Below are 18736 nucleotides of genomic sequence, written 5' to 3'. Positions count from 1 at the left end.
AGAGAGAATTTACACACACACACACACACACACACACACGATAACATACACACTATCCACACACTTAGACATGGATTTCGTACTGTAGATATGTGGTAGTGGTGGAGTAGGGGACTGAGGGCACACAGTGTGTTGTAGATATGTGGTAGTGGTTGAGTAGGGGGCCGAGGGCACACAGTGTGTTGTAGATATGTGGTAGTGGTTGAGTAGGGGGCCGAGGGCACACAGTGTGTTGTAGATATGTGGTAGTGGTTGAGTAGGGGACCAAGGGCACACAGTGTGTTGTAGATATGTGGTAGTGGTTGAGTAGGGGACTGAGGGCACACAGTGTGTTGTAGATATGTGGTAGTGGTGGAGTAGGGGACCAAGGGCACACAGTGTGTTGTGAAATATGTGAATGTGTTGTAATGTTTTTAAAAATGGTATAAACTGCCTTACTTTTGCTGGACGGCAGGATCCATAATAAACATTAATAGGTGCTCTTCTTTGCGAGGAATTGGAAAACCTCCCTGGTCTTGTGGTTGAATCTATGTTTTTGAAATTCACTGCTCAACTGAAGGACTTTACAGATACTTGTATGTGTGGGGGTACAGAGATGAGGTAGTCATTCAAAAACCATGTTAAACACTATTACTGCACCTTGCAACTTATTATGTGACTTGTTAAGCAAATGTTTACTCCTGAACTTATTTAGGCTTGTCATAACAAAAAGGGTTTGACTACTTATTGACTCAAGACATTTCTGCTTTATATTTGTAATTATATTTGTAAAAATTGCAAAGAACATAATTCCACTTTGGAAATACAGGGTTTTGTGTGTAGGCCAGTGACAAAACAATCTCAATTTAATCCATTTTAAATTCAGGTGAACCTGAGCAAAATTTGGGAAAAGTCAAGGGGTATGAATTCTTTCTGAAGGTCCTGTATATAGTGTATTAGAAGCACCAGTCCTCTCTTGACAAAGAAAATGTATTCCAATGAGACCAACCTGGGCCAATTCTATACATTCAATAAGAAAAGTACCTTATAGCAGGCTACAGCCAGACGAGACAGACCATCGACGTACGGCCCCAACACCTTGTGTTCTCTCACTCGCAGGGCCTGACGACTTCTGAGGGCAAAGACAGGGGGAGAGAGGTTTCATCAGGAAATACTTTTTTTACTTTGGGATTTCCCACCTTGATTGTTTGGAGAATAAAAATAAATCAGTTTTTGTCATATGCGAGCGGTCATCTCTACGTACTGATATGAGCCTACATGTACAGTATGTCCACTTACTAAAACATATGATTGGTTTCTTGTTTATCTGTCATAAACTGGTAATAAAACATTTGTTCACCAAAAGAAAGAGTTTTTGTTCTCCTTACCCTTTAGGGTCCAGTAGGTCGCGAACCTTCTCGTTGTAGATCTCCATAAAGGAGACCTCTACAGTGAAGCTCTCTCCCTCCCTCTGATCCTGTAGAGTCCGGTCAAACAGAGAGCTGCACAGCCGCGGGATCAGACCTGGCTGCTCTGACGAACCCATCATGGTGTACGACTTCCCAGAGCCTGGCGGGGGCACACAGCCAATCAAATCAGAGGATCAGGAGGGCTCAGCCAATCAAATCACTGGATCAGTAAGGCGCAGCCAATCAAATCTAAACAAATCTGCCAATTTAGTCACAGGGGTAAAAATAATAATAATTGGATTACAAGTGTGTTTAAACTGAGTCACCGTGTGTGTTATTGAATGTCTGGGTCACTAGTCTGATACCAACCTGTCTGTCTGTCTGTATGTCTGGGTCACTAGTCTGATACCAACCTGTCTGTCTGTCTGTCTGGCTCACTAGTCTGATACCAACCTGTCTGTCTGTCTGTCTGTCTGTCTGGGTCACTAGTCTGATACCAACCTGTCTGTCTGTCTGTCTGGGTCACTAGTCTGATACCAACCTGTCTGTCTGTCTGGGTCACTAGTCTGATACCAACCTGTCTGGGTCACTAGTCTGATACCAACCTGTCTGTCTGTCTGTCTGGGTCACTATTCTGATACCAACCTGTCTGTCTGTCTGTCTGTCTGTCTGGGTCACTAGTCTGATACCAACCTGTCTGTCTGTCTGTCTGTCTGGGTCACTAGTCTGATACCAACCTGTCTGTCTGTCTGTCTGTCTGTGTCACTAGTCTGATACCAACCTGTCTGTCTGTCTGTCTGTCTGTCTGTCTGTCTGGGTCACTAGTCTGATACCAACCTGTCTGTCTGTCTGTCTGTCTGGGTCACTAGTCTGATACCAACCTGTCTGTCTGTCTGTCTGGGTCACTAGTCTGATACCAACCTGTCTGTCTGTCTGGGTCACTAGTCTGATACCAACCTGTCTGGGTCACTAGTCTGATATCAACCTGTCTGTCTGTCTGTCTGGGTCACTATTCTGATACCAACCTGTCTGTCTGTCTGTCTGTCTGTCTGTCTGTCTGTCTGTCTGTCTGTCTGTCTGTCTGTCTGTCTGTCTGTCTGTCTGTCTGTCTGTCTGTCTGTCTGTCTGTCTGTCTGTCTGTCTGTCTGTCTGTCTGTCTGTCTGTCTGTCTGTCTGTCTGGCTCACTAGTCTGATACCAACCTGTCTGTCTGTCTGGGTCACTAGTCTGATACCAACCTGTCTGGGTCACTAGTCTGATATCAACCTGTCTGTCTGTCTGTCTGGGTCACTATTCTGATACCAACCTGTCTGTCTGTCTGTCTGTCTGTCTGTCTGTCTGGGTCACTAGTCTGATACCAACCTGTCTGTCTGTCTGTCTGTCTGGGTCACTAGTCTGATACCAACCTGTCTGTCTGTCTGTCTGTCTGGGTCACTAGTCTGATACCAACCTGTCTGTCTGTCTGGGTCACTAGTCTGATACCAACCTGTCTGTCTGTCTGGGTCACTAGTCTGATACCAACCTGTCTGTCTGTCTGTCTGTCTGTCTGGGTCACTAGTCTGATACCAACCTGTCTGTCTGTCTGTCTGTCTGGGTCACTAGTCTGATACCAACCTGTCTGTCTGTCTGTCTGTCTGTCTGGGTCACTAGTCTGATACCAACCTGTCTGTCTGTCTGTCTGTCTGGGTCACTAGTCTGATACCAACCTGTCTGTCTGTCTGTCTGTCTGGGTCACTAGTCTGATACCAACCTGTCTGTCTGTCTGTCTGTCTGGGTCACTAGTCTGATACCAACCTGTCTGTCTGTCTGTCTGTCTGGGTCACTAGTCTGATACCAACCTGTCTGTCTGTCTGTCTGTCTGGGTCACTAGTCTGATACCAACCTGTCTGTCTGTCTGTCTGTCTGTCTGTCTGGGTCACTAGTCTGATACCTGTCTGTCTGTCTGTCTGTCTGTCTGGGTCACTAGTCTGATACCTGTCTGTCTGTCTGTCTGTCTGTCTGTCTGTCTGTCTGTCTGTCTGTCTGTCTGTGTCACTAGTCTGATACCAACCTGTCTGTCTGTCTGGGTCACTAGTCTGATACCAACCTGTCTGTCTGTCTGGGTCACTAGTCTGATACCAACCTGTCTGTCTGTCTGTCTGTCTGTCTGGGTCACTAGTCTGATACCAACCTGTCTGTCTGTCTGTCTGGGTCACTAGTCTGATACCAACCTGTCTAGGTCACTAGTCTGGTCCCAACCGGTCTGTCTGTCTGGGTCACTAGTCTGATACCAACCTGCCTCTCTGTCTGTCTGTCTGGGTCACTAGTCTGATACCAACCTGTCTGTCTGTCTGGGTCACTAGTCTGATACCAACCTGTCTGTCTGTCTGTCTGGGTCACTAGTCTGATACCAACCTGTCTGGGTCACTAGTCTGGTCCCAACCTGTCTGTCTGTCTGGGTCACTAGTCTGATACCAACCTGTCTGTCTGTCTGTCTGGGTCACTAGTCTGATACCAACCTGTCTGGGTCACTAGTCTGGTCCCAACCTGTCTGTCTGTCTGGGTCACTAGTCTGGTCCCAACCTGTCTGTCTGTCTGGGTCACTAGTCTGGTCCCAACCTGTCTGTCTGAATGTCTGGGTCACAAGTCTGGTACCAACCTGTCTGTCTGTCTGTCTGGGTCACTAGTCTGACACCAACCTGTCTATTTGTCTGGGTCACTAGTCTGGTCCCAACCTGTCTGTCTGTCTGTCTATCTGTCTGGGTCACTAGTCTGACACCAACCTGTCTATTTGTCTGGGTCACTAGTCTGGTATCAACCTGTCTGGGTCACAAGTCTGGTCCCAACCTGTCTGGGTCACAAGTCTGGTCCCAACCTGTCTGGGTCACAAGTCTGGTCCCAACCTGTCTGGGTCACAAGTCTGGTCCCAACCTGTCTATCTGTCTGGGTCACAAGTCTGGTCCCAACCTGTCTATCTGTCTGGGTCACAAGTCTGGTCCCAACCTGTCTGGGTCACAAGTCTGGTCCCAACCTGTCTGTCCATAGGCGAAGATACAGGCGTTATAGCCCAAGAAGGCATTGTCCAGAAGACTCTCTCCAAGGCACTGGAACACGACATCTTGACCTGACACACACACACACACACATTAAATTCCAATTGAATTGCATTAGAATATGTGGGTCTTTCTCAAAGGCAGATATTTATCTTCCCTAAAGCCAAGATAATCTATTTCCAGGTCTGTTCCTTTCTTCAGGTGTATCAGTACAGTTAAACCTGGGAGAGCTTTACCCTCCATGTGGCACTCTGGGACCAGGAAGCATAGTGCTTTACCCTCCATGAGGCGCTCTGGGAACAGGAAGCATAGTGCTTTACCCTCCATGAGGCGCTCTGGGAACAGGAAGCATAGTGCTTTACCCTCCATGAGGCGCTCTGGGAACAGGAAGCATAGTGCTTTACCCTCCATGAGGCGCTCTGGGACCAGGAAGCATAGTGCTTTACCCTCCATGAGGCGCTCTGGGACCAGGAAGCATAGTGCTTTACCCTCCATGAGGCGCTCTGGGACCAGGAAGCATAGTTCTTCACCCTCCATGAGGCGCTCTGGGAACAGGAAGCATAGTGCTTTACCCTCCATGAGGCGCTCTGGGACCAGGAAGCATAGTGCTTTACCCTCCATGAGGCGCTCTGGGACCAGGAAGCATAGTTCTTCACCCTCCATGAGGCGCTCTGGGAACAGGAAGCATAGTGCTTTACCCTCCATGAGGCGCTCTGGGACCAGGAAGCATAGTGCTTTACCCTCCATGAGGCGCTCTGGGAACAGGAAGCATAGTGCTTTACCCTCCATGAGGCGCTCTGGGACCAGGAAGCATAGTGCTTTACCCTCCATGAGGCGCTCTGGGAACAGGAAGCATAGTGCTTTACCCTCCATGAGGCGCTCTGGGAACAGGAAGCATAGTGCTTTACCCTCCATGAGGCGCTCTGGGAACAGGAAGCATAGTGCTTTACCCTCCATGAGGCGCTCTGGGAACAGGAAGCATAGTGCTTTACCCTCCATGAGGCGCTCTGGGACCAGGAAGCATAGTGCTTTACCCTCCATGAGGCGCTCTGGGAACAGGAAGCATAGTGCTTTACCCTCCATGAGGCGCTCTGGGAACAGGAAGCATAGTGCTTTACCCTCCATGAGGCGCTCTGGGAACAGGAAGCATAGTGCTTCCAGTATAAAGCCTGTTCTAATGAATAACAACTCAACAGCAAGAGGAGTGTTTACAACTGTTTACCCACAATGCACATAGCCCAGGGGAGAGAGAGAATCTCAAGGATAATCCTTACAGTGATCTATTAGACTGTGTGGATATTGTATGTGGAAGAAGATGGATGGACGTCCTTTTGATCTCGTTGCTGAATAAAGTATGTATTCTGAGATCTACTAACCTGCAAACTTGTCTGTGTCAGACTCGTCCATGGACCAGAAGCAGTGGTCATAAGCAAAGACCTGAGGTGGAAAATTACAGCGAGTTGAAGAACACATAAAAACCTGACATTCACAGAAGTGATTAAATAGTGATTTTGTAACCTCGCAATAATGTCCTGGTTAAGGGCTCACCTTAGGCTGATTCCTGAACAGGACAACAGAGGGGGCAAGGAAAGACTTGGTTAAACAGCTTTACTCCAAACAAAGTGGGCTAATAATACCAGTGTGCATTCAGGTACAGGGGAAAACATTAAGATATTAATATGCATTTACTAACAAAGTCCATGAAGTCAAAAGGTGATATGAAAAGGGACATTTAAAACATTACATTGAAAAAAAAACGGAAAGAAAACACTTTTTTTATATAATCTGAAGCTTAAAAACAAGCTGCCAAGGCAACAAGCTGCCAAGGCAACAAGCTGCCAAGGCAACAAGCTGCCAAGGCAACAAGCTGTCAAGGCAACAAGCTGTCAAGGCAACAAGCTGCCAAGGCAACAAGCTGCCAAGGCAACAAGCTGTCAAGGCAACAAGCTGCCAAGGCAACAAGCTGTCAAGGCAACAAGCTGTCAAGGCAACAAGCTGTCAAGGCAACAAGCTGCCAAGGCAACAAGCTGTCAAGGCAACAAGCTGCCAAGGCAACAAGCTGCCAAGGCAACAAGCTGCCAAGGCAACAAGCTGCCAAGGCAACAAGCTGCCAAGGCAACAAGCTGCCAAGGCAACAAGCTGCCAAGGCAACAAGCTGCCAAGGCAACAAGCTGTCAAGGCAACAAGCTGCCAAGGCAACAAGCTGCCAAGGCAACAAGCTGCCAAGGCAACAAGCTGCCAAGGCAACAAGCTGCCAAGGCAACAATCTGCCAAGGCAACAATCTGCCAAGGCAACAAGCTGCCAAGGCAACAATCTGCCAAGGCAACAAGCTGCCAAGGCAACAAGCTGCCAAGGCAACAAGCTGCCAAGGCAACAAGCTGCCAAGGCAACAAGCTGCCAAGGCAACAAGCTGCCAAGGCAACAAGCTGCCAAGGCAACAAGCTGTCAAGGCAACAAGCTGCCAAGGCAACAAGCTGCCAAGGCAACAAGCTGCCAAGGCAACAAGCTGCCAAGGCAACAAGCTGCCAAGGCAACAAGCTGCCAAGGCAACAAGCTGCCAAGGCAACAAGCTGCCAAGGCAACAAGCTGCCAAGGCAACAAGCTGTCAAGGCAACAAGCTGCCAAGGCAACAAGCTGCCAAGGCAACAAGCTGCCAAGGCAACAAGCTGCCAAGGCAACAAGCTGCCAAGGCAACAAGCTGCCAAGGCAACAAGCTGCCAAGGCAACAAGCTGCCAAGGCAACAAGCTGCCAAGGCAACAAGCTGCCAAGGCAACAAGCTGCCAAGGCAACAAGCTGCCAAGGCAACAAGCTGCCAAGGCAACAAGCTGCCAAGGCAACAAGCTGCCAAGGCAACAAGCTGCCAAGGCAACAAGCTGCCAAGGCAACAAGCTGCCAAGGCAACAAGCTGCCAAGGCAACAAGCTGCCAAGGCAACAAGCTGCCAAGGCAACAAGCTGCCAAGGCAACAAGCTGCCAAGGCAACAAGCTGCCAAGGCAACAAGCTGCCAAGGCAACAAGCTGCCAAGGCAACAAGCTGCCAAGGCAACAAGCTGCCAAGGCAACAAGCTGCCAAGGCAACAAGCTGTCAAGGCAACAAGCTGTCCAAGGCAACAAGCTGCCAAGGCAACAAGCTGTCAAGGCAACAAGCTGTCAAGGCAACAAGCTGCCAAGGCAACAAGCTGCCAAGGCAACAAGCTGTCAAGGCAACAAGCTGCCAAGGCAACAAGCTGCCAAGGCAACAAGCTGTCCAAGGCAACAAGCTGCCAAGGCAACAAGCTGCCAAGGCAACAAGCTGCCAAGGCAACAAGCTGCCAAGGCAACAAGCTGTCAAGGCAACAAGCTGTCCAAGGCAACAAGCTGCCAAGGCAACAAGCTGCCAAGGCAACAAGCTGCCAAGGCAACAAGCTGCCAAGGCAACAAGCTGCCAAGGCAACAAGCTGCCAAGGCAACAAGCTGCCAAGGCAACAAGCTGCCAAGGCAACAAGCTGCCAAGGCAACAAGCTGCCAAGGCAACAAGCTGCCAAGGCAACAAGCTGCCAAGGCAACAAGCTGCCAAGGCAACAAGCTGCCAAGGCAACAAGCTGCCAAGGCAACAAGCTGCCAAGGCAACAAGCTGTCAAGGCAACAAGCTGCCAAGGCAACAAGCTGCCAAGGCAACAAGCTGTCAAGGCAACAAGCTGCCAAGGCAACAAGCTGTCAAGGCAACAAGCTACCAAGGCAACAAGCTGTCAAGGCAACAAGCTGCCAAGGCAACAAGCTGCCAAGGCAACAAGCTGTCAAGGCAACAAGCTGTCAAGGCAACAAGCTGCCAAGGCAACAAGCTGTCAAGGCAACAAGCTGCCAAGGCAACAAGCTGCCAAGGCAACAAGCTGTCAAGGCAACAAGCTGCCAAGGCAACAAGCTGCCAAGGCAACAAGCTGTCAAGGCAACAAGCTGCAAGGCAACAAGCTGTCAAGGCAACAAGCTGTCAAGGCAACAAGCTGTCAAGGCAACAAGCTGTCAAGGCAACAAGCTGTCAAGGCAACAAGCTGTCAAGGCAACAAGCTGTCAAGGCAACAAGCTGCCAAGGCAACAAGCTGCCAAGGCAACAAGCTGCCAAGGCAACAATCTGTCAAGGCAACAAGCTGCCAAGGCAACAAGCTGTCAAGGCAACAAGCTGTCAAGGCAACAAGCTGTCAAGGGAAGGGTGAGAGGGAGGGAGGGGGTGAGTGATCAATTAGGAATGTTATAAAGGATGGGGGGGGCTGGGGGGGGGCAACGCAATCGTATGTGTATATTTCTCTCCAATTAAACATTATTTTCTTAAAGAAAGAGGGGTCTCAAAAGAGCATAGGGGGTTGTGCCATCTTTAGCTGCAATGCCTCCCAACCAACTACTTCCTGTAGTTGTTGATCAGTCTCTCATGTCACTGTGGATGAATTCTGATCCACTCATCCATGCAGAAGTGCTTTAACTCAGTGACTTTTGTGGGTTTTCAAGCATGAACTGCTTGTTTCAAGTCCTGCCACAACATATCAATTGGTATTAGGTCTGGACTTTGACTAGGCCGTTCCAAAACGTCAAATGTTGCTTTTTAGCCATGTAGACTTGATTGTGTGTTTTGGATCATTGTCTTGCTGCATGTAACCAGCTGCTCTACAGATTCAACTCAGACTGACGGCCTGACATTATCCTGTAGAATTCTCTGATACAGAGCCAAATTCATGGTTCCTTCTATTAAGGCAAGTCGTCCAGGTCCTGAGGCAGCAAAACATCCCCAAACAGTCACACTACCACCACCGCGCTGGACCCCAAACCGTCACACTACCACCACCACGCTGGACCCCAAACCGTCACACTACCACCACCACGCTGGACCCCAAACCGTCACACTACCACCACCGCGCTGGACCCCAAACCATCACACTACTAACACCACGCTGGACCCCAAACCGTCACACTACCACGCTGGACCCCAAACCGTCACACTACCACCACCACGCTGGACCCCAAACCATCACACTACTAAAACCACGCTGGACCCCAAACCGTCACACTACCAACACCACGCTGGACCCCAAACCGTCACACTACCAACACCACACTGGACCCCAAACCGTCACACTACCACCACCATGCTGGTCCGTTGGTATGAGGATCTTACTGTGGAATGCAGGGTTAGGTTTTCATTAGACGTAAATGGGACCCGAAAAAGCACCCGGATGATCATCAAGCCTTGTAGATGATTCTTCCAGGAGTCTTGATGATCATCCGGGTGCTTTTTGGGCAAACTAGAGTGAACTTTTTGTACGACACAGGTCCCATTATGTCTGGTGAAAACCAAACACTGCATTTATGACTCGTTGCAACTAAACCACAGAGTAGCTTGGCTGACTCTAAAGAAGAAGAATCCTCCTACATGGTCAGGTTCTCCTGTTGGCTGGGATCCTCCCACTAGCTGTTTTACCAGCCTTGTGTTCTCCTAAACTACACTGAGCAAAGCATATAAAAAGCACAACATGTAAAGTGTTGGTCCCATGTTTCAGGAGCTGAAATAAAAGATTCCAGAAATGTTCTATACGCACAGAAGAAATCAATTGTTTACATCCCTGTTAGTTATAATTTCTCCTTTGCCAAGATAATCCATCCACCTGACAGGTGTGGCATTTCAAGAAGCTGATTCAACAGCCTGATCGTTACACAGGTGCACCCTGTGCTGGGAACATATCAAGAAGCTGATTAAACAGTCTGATCGTTACACAGGTGCACCTTGTGCTGGGAACATATAAAGAAGCTGATTAAACAGTCTGACCGTTACACAGGTGCACCTTGTGCTGGGAACATATCAAGAAACTGATTAAACAGCCTGATCATTACACAGGTGCACATTTCTCTACCATAAGCTGCCTTCAACATCGATTTAGAGAATTTGGCAGTAAGTCCAACTGGCCTCACAACTGCAGACCAAGTGTAGCAACGTCAGCCCAGGACCTCCACATCCGGCTTCTTCACCTGAAGGATCGTCTGAGACCAGCCACTCGGACAGCTGATGAAACTGTGCGTTTACACAATCAAAGAATTTCTGCACAAACTGTCAGTAACAGTCTCAGGGAAGCTCATCTGCATGCTCGTCGAGCTCACCAGGGTCTTGACCTGATTGCAGTTTGGCGTCGCAACCGACTTCAGTGGGCATATTCTCACCTCGATGGCCACTGGCACACTGGAGAAGTGGATGAATCCCGGTTTCAGCTGTACCGGGCAGATGACAGACAACGTGTATGGCGTCGTGTAGGAGAGCGGTTTGCTGATGTCAAAGTAAGGGCAAGGCATAAGCTACGAACAAACTGCATTTTATTGATGGCAATTTGAATGCACAGAGAGATACCGTGACGAGATCCTGAGGCCCATTGTTGTGTCATTCATCTGCAGCCATCACCTCATGTTTCAGCATGATAATGCACAGCCTCATGTCGCAAGAATCTGTACACAATTCCTGCAAGCTGAACATGTCCCAGTTCTTCCATGGCCTGTATACTCAGACATGTCACCGTCTGGACATGTTTGGGATGCTCTGGATCATGTTCCATTTCCCGCCAACATGTTCCATTTCCCGCCAACATGTTCCAGTTCCCGCCAACATGTTCCAGTTCCCGCCAACATGTTCCATTTCCCGCCAACATGTTCCATTTCCCGCCAACATGTTCCATTTCCCGCCAACATGTTCCATTTCCCGCCAACATGTTCCATTTCCCGCCAACATGTTCCATTTCCCGCCAACATGTTCCATTTCCCGCCAACATGTTCCATTTCCCGCCAACATGTTCCATTTCCCGCCAACATGTTCCAGTTCCCGCCAACATGTTCCATTTCCCGCCAACATGTTCCATTTCCCGCCAACATGTTCCATTTCCCGCCAACATGTTCCATTTCCCGCCAACATGTTCCATTTCCCGCCAACATGTTCCATTTCCCGCCAACATGTTCCATTTCCCGCCAACATGTTCCATTTCCCGCCAACATGTTCCATTTCCCGCCAACATGTTCCATTTCCCGCCAATATTCAGCAACTCTGCACAGCCTTTGAAAAAGGAGTGAGAGAACATTCCACAATCAACAGCCTGAGAGAACATTCCACAATCAACAGCCTGAGAGAACATTCCACAATCAACAGCCTGAGAGAACATTCCACAATCAACAGCCTGAGAGAACATTCCACAATCAACAGCCTGAGAGAACATTCCACAATCAACAGCCTGAGAGAACATTCCACAATCAACAGCCTGATCAACTCTATGCAAAGGAGAGTCTCGCTGCGTGAGGCAAATGGTGGTCACAGCAGATACTGGCTGGTTTTCGGATCCACGCCCCTACCTTTTTATTAAGGTATCTGTGACCAACAGATGCATATCTGTATACCTCAGTCATGTGAAATCCATAGATTATGGCCTAATTCATTTATTTAAATTGACCGACATCCTTATATGAATTGTAACTCAGTAAAATCTTTGAAATTGTTGCATTTTGCGTTTATATTTTTCTTCAGTGTAATATAAAAACAAAATGTTATAAGAGCCATGTAGAATACTTAAAATAAAATTTATAAAAAAAGGCCCAGAGCTCGCCGAGGCAGCCTGATGCTCTGCTAAAATGGTCCCTTAAAATAACCAAAATGGAATCTGGGAAGTGATTCAGTCTGAAGCCCACAGAAGCCTGTAGAACCTGTTCATATATAGCCCAGGGGATAGACAGGAGGACAGCACTGCAGCGTGTCAGGGCAGAAATCACAATTGAAGACAAAATGTCCTACAGCTTATTGTAGACCACAAAAAAAAATGGGCCCATATTATGCATCAGAAACATAACCTATAGTCTAACAAACCCCCAACTAACCAGGACAGGTATTTGTTTGTTGATGAGGTGAAAACCTCATCTGGGCAAGTAGCCAACCCTGAGAGCATCCATCCCACCTGCACACTGACTGACTGAACACAGAATTAAAACAGAATAGACACACCCTTAGTAACGAGAGACAGGTCAGAGCAGGGCGGAGGGTTAAGGCAGGGTAGCGGTGTGGAGGGTGTTCGGAAGGTTAAGGGAGGGTTTGGAGCTAAACAGTGAGTTGTCAGACCGGTTTGACTCTCTGTGACTGAACGTACATACACAGCAGACCAGCTAGCTGTAGGGCTGTAATGGAGCTGATGACTGATGGTTCATGACATGGTATAGACTATAGGTAGTTCAAGGTGATGGGCCAGAGAGGAGACAAATGGTCAGTAGGGAAGTTTCAGTTATTTATTTTTCTTCCTATTCTGAAATCAACACCATGTCCATTGAGCATTGGACCAATAAGGTCTATTGCATGTGTGATCCTCAGTGTGAGAACATCAGAGGGGATCTAATTCGGTGGACACACAGTGCATTCTAAGTGATACAGTACGTAGCATGAACAATGACTATGACAAATGATACAAACAACACCTGGTGGCAGCCAACAATACAACACAAAATTCACTTATTTCCAATAACCCTTCCTGCACTTGAACCATCGGAATTTAAAAAAAAAACTAAAATGTATTTTGTTGCCTTTCAGAAAGCAAAATCATTAACGCGGTCTGACTGGGATCGGATTCCTCATCTGTTTCTAAATGTGTCAAACCATAAAGAAAAGTCAAGCATATGAAAAAGGGGACCCAATTAAATTCCTAAGCTAGTAGTCCATGATAAATCTGGACCTGAAACTGACCCCCCCCCCACCACCCAATTACTACAACATAATTCAAAAGGAAGTATTTGTTGAACACTGAGCAGTAGGCAGACACATGGATGGCACATGGGATGGGAGGCCTATGCTGCAGAGATACATGATGGTCAGAATGAAGGTATGTGTATTCCTACCGGGAGTCTCCCTTGCTGAGGTTCTGACTAGCAGGGTTCAACACTGTCTGGTTCCCCTCCATCCCCACCACACAGTTGGTCTTCAGGTCTTTTTCTGGTGGGACAAGGAGACACACAACACATACATGTTGTTATACAACAGGAGCAACAACAACAATCAACAGGTCTTATTTCTGTGTCTGGCTATGATGTGTCCAGGAACAGCTGATGATTCGAGGGAGCCACAGACATTTAACCTCTTAGATAGTGTATCAACATAGCAACACATACACTGCATAGCCAAAAGTATGTGGACACCTGCTCATTTAACATCTTATTGCAAAATTATGGGCATTAATATGGAGTGTGTCTCCCCTTTGCTACTATAACAGCCTCCACTCTTCTGGTAAGGTTTTTCACTAGATGTTGGAACATTTCTACGAGGACTTGCTTCCATTCAGCCACAAGAGCATTAGTGAGGTCGGGCACTGATGTTGGGTGATTAAACCTGGTTCGCAGTCATCGTTCCAATTCAGCCCAAAGGTGTTCGATGGGGTTGAGGTCAGGGTTCTGTGCAGACCAGTCAAGTTCTTCCACACCGATCTCAACACACCATTTCTATACGGAACTCGCTTTGTGCAAAGGGGGCATTGTCATTATGAAACAGGAAATGGCCTTCCCCAAACTGTTGCCACAAAGTTGGAAGCACAGAATCATCTAGAATGTCATTGTGTGCTGTAGCGTTATGATTCCCTTCACTGGAACTAACGGGCCTAGCCTCCTCCACCAAACTTTACAGTTTTAACTATGCATTGGGGCATGTAGTGTTCTCCTGGCATCCTCCAAACACAGATTTGTCTGTCAGGACTGCCAGATGGTGGAGCGTGCTTCATCACTCCAGAGAACGCGTTTCCACTGATCCAGAGTCCAATGGCGGTGAGCTTTACACCACTCCAGCCGACGCTTGGCATTGCGCATGGTGATCTTAGGCTCGTGTGGGGCTGCCATGAAAACCCATTTCACGAAACACCCAAAGAATAGTTATTGTGCTGACCTTGCTTCCAGAGGCAGTTTGGAACTCGGTAGTGAGTGTCGCAACAAAGGACATACGATTTTGACGCACTACGCGCTTCAGCACCCGGAAAGTCCTGTTCTGTGATCTTGTGTGGCCTACCACAAGCCATAAGACTCCTGAACAATTAATCAAAATGGCCACCGGACTATTTACATTGATCCCCCCCCCCCCATTTGTTTTGTATGCTGCTACTGTAACGGATGTGAAACGGCTAGCTTAGTTAGCGGTGCGCGCTAAATAGCGTTTCAATCGGTGACGTCACTTGCTCTGAGACCTTGAAGTAGTGGTTCCCCTTGCTCTGCAAGGGCCACGGCTTTTGTGGAGCAATGAGTAACGATGCTTCGAGGGTGACTGTTGTTGATGTGTGCAGAGGGTCCCTGGTTCGCGCCCGGGTATGGGCGAGGGGACGGCCTAAAGTTATACTGTTACACTACTACTTGCTGTTTGTTATCTATGCATAGTCACTTCACCTCTACCTACACGTACAAATTACCTCGACTAACCTGTGCCCCTGCACATTCACTAAGAACCGGTAACCCCCTGTATGTAGCCTTGTTATTTTTTTGTTACACCTGTTATTATTTTTTTACTTTTGTTTATTTGGTAAAAATGTTCTTAACTCTTTCTTGAACTGCACTGGTGGTTAAGGGCTTGTAAGCAAGCATTTCACAGTAAGGTCTACACTGGTGGTTAAGGGCTTGTAAGCATTTCACAGTAAGGTCTACACTGGTGGTTAAGGGCTTGTAAGCATTTCACAGTAAGGTCTACACTGTTGGTTAAGGGCTTGTAAGCATTTCACAGTAAGGTCTACACTGGTGGTTAAGGGCTTGTAAGCATTTCACAGTAAGGTCTACACTGTTGGTTAAGGGCTTGTAAGCAAGCATTTCACAGTAAGGTCTACACTGTTGGTTAAAGGCTTGTAAGCATTTCACAGTAAGGTCTACACTGGTGGTTAAAGGCTTGTAAGCATTTCACAGTAAGGTCTACACTGGTGGTTAAGGGCTTGTAAGCATTTCACAGTAAGGTCTACACTGGTGGTTAAGGGCTTGTAAGCATTTCACAGTAAGGTCTACACTGGTGGTTAAGGGCTTGTAAGCAAGCATTTCACAGTAAGGTCTACACTGTTGGTTAAGGGCTTGTAAGCAAGCATTTCACAGTAAGGTCTACACTGTTGGTTAAGGGCTTGTAAGCAAGCATTTCACAGTAAGGTCTACACTGTTGGTTAAGGGCTTGTAAGCAAGCATTTCACAGTAAGGTCTACACTGTTGGTTAAAGGCTTGTAAGCATTTCACAGTAAGGTCTACACTGGTGGTTAAAGGCTTGTAAGCATTTCACAGTAAGGTCTACACTGGTGGTTAAGGGCTTGTAAGCATTTCACAGTAAGGTCTACACTGGTGGTTAAGGGCTTGTAAGCAAGCATTTCACAGTAAGGTCTACACTGTTGGTTAAGGGCTTGTAAGCAAGCATTTCACAGTAAGGTCTACACTGTTGGTTAAGGGCTTGTAAGCAAGCATTTCACAGTAAGGTCTACACTGGTGGTTAAGGGCTTGTAAGCAAGCATTTCACAGTAAGGTCTACACTGTTGGTTAAGGGCTTGTAAGCAAGCATTTCACAGTAAGGTCTACACTGTTGGTTAAGGGCTTGTAAGCAAGCATTTCACAGTAAGGTCTACACTGGTGGTTAAGGGCTTGTAAGCAAGCATTTCACAGTAAGGTCTACACTGGTGGTTAAGGGCTTGTAAGCAAGCATTTCACAGTAAGGTCTACACTGTTGGTTAAGGGCTTGTAAGCAAGCATTTCACAGTAAGGTCTACACTATTGGTTAAAGGCTTGTAAGCATTTCACAGTAAGGTCTTCACCACTGGTGGTTAAAGGCTTGTAAGCATTTCACAGTAAGGTCTACACTGGTGGTTAAGGGCTTGTAAGCATTTCACAGTAAGGTCTACACTGGTGGTTAAGGGCTTGTAAGCAAGCATTTCACAGTAAGGTCTACACTGTTGGTTAAGGGCTTGTAAGCAAGCATTTCACAGTAAGGTCTACACTGTTGGTTAAGGGCTTGTAAGCAAGCATTTCACAGTAAGGTCTACACTGGTGGTTAAGGGCTTGTAAGCAAGCATTTCACAGTAAGGTCTACACTGGTGGTTAAGGGCTTGTAAGCAAGCATTTCACAGTAAGGTCTACACTGGTGGTTAAGGGCTTGTAAGCAAGCATTTCACAGTAAGGTCTACACTGTTGGTTAAGGGCTTGTAAGCAAGCATTTCACAGTAAGGTCTACACTGTTGGTTAAGGGCTTGTAAGCAAGCATTTCACAGTAAGGTCTACACTGTTGGTTAAGGGCTTGTAAGCAAGCATTTCACAGTAAGGTCTACACTGGTGGTTAAGGGCTTGTAAGCAAGCATTTCACAGTAAGGTCTACACTGGTGGTTAAGGGCTTGTAAGCAAGCATTTCACAGTAAGGTCTACACTGTTGGTTAAGGGCTTGTCAGTCAGCATTTCACAGTAAGGTCTACACTGTTGGTTAAGGGCTTGTAAGCAAGCATTTCACAGTAAGGTCTACACTGTTGGTTAAGGGCTTGTAAGCAAGCATTTCACAGTAAGGTCTACACTGTTGGTTAAAGGCTTGTAAGCATTTCACAGTAAGGTCTACACTGGTGGTTAAAGGCTTGTAAGCATTTCACAGTAAGGTCTACACTGGTGGTTAAGGGCTTGTAAGCATTTCACAGTAAGGTCTACACTGGTGGTTAAGGGCATGTAAGCAAGCATTTCACAGTAAGGTCTACACTGTTGGTTAAGGGCTTGTAAGCAAGCATTTCACAGTAAGGTCTACACTGGTGGTTAAGGGCTTGTAAGCAAGCATTTCACAGTAAGGTCTACACTGGTGGTTAAGGGCTTGTAAGCAAGCATTTCACAGTAAGGTCTACACTGTTGGTTAAGGGCTTGTAAGCAAGCATTTCACAGTAAGGTCTACACTGTTGGTTAAGGGCTTGTAAGCAAGCATGTCACAGTAAGGTCTACACTGTTGGTTAAAGGCTTGTAAGCATTTCACAGTAAGGTCTACACTTGTTGTATTCTGGGCATGTGATAAATAAAGTTTGATTTGATATAAATTGAACCAGAATGATACATTTATAGATTTTTTTTATGCATTGTTCTCTCTTTATTCAACCTGCCCTTCATTCACACAATATTCCATGACCTTAACCTGCCCGGCTCCACGGATATAACTGCTGGGGCTGCATGTTTAGTCACCCCCGCATCATTCACTCACACACACCAAAATAAACTGCATGAAAGGAAAGACCTAGTCATGAAATGACTGTGAAGATTTGTATTATGAATGTACCTCTTCTGTTCATTGGTCGGACGCGAACTGCGACCTTCACATTGGAGTTACTCAAGCTGTCATCCATGGTGCCTGGCTGTGGGTTTTCTGTGGCTGGACTGAATGGTGAATGAGATTCATTAATAATGCATAACGTTAGTGTACATGCATGAATCATGCTACCTCATCTTGCCAAATGTACAAATTCTGAATGATTTATCTCTAAATCACAGGTTATTAATCAAACGAAGAGATAGGAAGCCTGCTGTAGCCAGCACAATGTCAAAACACTCTTGGTTGCGTCGAAGATAACATATATATATATATATATATATATATATATACACACATACACACACACACACACACACACACACACACACACGTGCCCTGTTCAGCTCAAGGACAAAAGTAAAGTTTTAAAAAACGGAAAAGCTCAAACGAGTTTAGCTGACAGAGAAAACTGTCAACTCACCGTGCGACTAGTTCTTATTTTCCCCCTTACTCGAGCGTCCAATTCAGGCAGCGTTCTCTTCAAGTGCACCTTCCTTCCCTAGCTTGCGTGCCAGCGGGATAAAAACAAACAAACAATATATGGTGATATCGGTGGACAAAATTAGCCAGCAACAACTAAACAGTTTAGGTAGTAAGTTGTCTTGAGTTATAGCTATTATAAAACATTCCCAAAAACACAATTGTCCAAACTTACGGAGAACAACAACAGATCATTGCGAGAACGAATAGTTTTCCACCTGTTGCATTTCCTGATGCCGCCCGTATAGATCCCTGAAGTCATAGTCCTAAACCTGTCCTGAAACCTTAACCGGATTTAGTTGCGATACACAGATTTGCGCAAGGGAATGTTGTTTGGGAATAAACTGATGGAGAGTATACTGATTTATTGTAGATCTGTATTTTTTTTTAAATGTTAAAGAAAATATACATATAATGTATTTTTATAGTAAAAATGTGTGGAAAAGATTATAATTATTGAAGTCAGATGCAGTTTTCAAAGGGCCATTTTAATTGAGACAACGTCCAACATTTTACATTATTTTATTATGGAC

The 18736-nt window shown here is 46.6% G+C and overlaps 1 protein-coding gene across 1 annotated transcript in view; it reads right to left on the bottom strand.

Moving 5' to 3' along the window:
• LOC109879623 (kinesin-like protein KIF13B) overlaps window positions 1-18510 on the bottom strand; it is a 67207-nt gene extending 48697 nt beyond the window's left edge. The window contains exons 1-10 of the mRNA XM_031800520.1: window positions 18379-18510; window positions 18145-18222; window positions 17691-17788; window positions 13295-13388; window positions 5968-5980; window positions 5796-5856; window positions 4398-4490; window positions 1368-1548; window positions 1006-1111; window positions 439-443 (exon numbers count right to left, since the gene is read on the bottom strand). Of these exons, the coding sequence (XP_031656380.1) occupies window positions 439-443; window positions 1006-1111; window positions 1368-1548; window positions 4398-4490; window positions 5796-5856; window positions 5968-5980; window positions 13295-13388; window positions 17691-17757 (620 nt within the window). The 5' untranslated portion in view covers window positions 17758-17788; window positions 18145-18222; window positions 18379-18510. The remainder of the gene's footprint in view (window positions 1-438; window positions 444-1005; window positions 1112-1367; window positions 1549-4397; window positions 4491-5795; window positions 5857-5967; window positions 5981-13294; window positions 13389-17690; window positions 17789-18144; window positions 18223-18378) is intronic.
• Window positions 18511-18736: the final 226 nt, after the last annotated feature.

This window comes from Oncorhynchus kisutch, linkage group LG21, assembly GCF_002021735.2.
Source record: "Oncorhynchus kisutch isolate 150728-3 linkage group LG21, Okis_V2, whole genome shotgun sequence".
NCBI classification, from domain to species: domain Eukaryota; kingdom Metazoa; phylum Chordata; class Actinopteri; order Salmoniformes; family Salmonidae; genus Oncorhynchus; species Oncorhynchus kisutch.
This window is presented reverse-complemented; position numbering and strand designations above follow the sequence as displayed.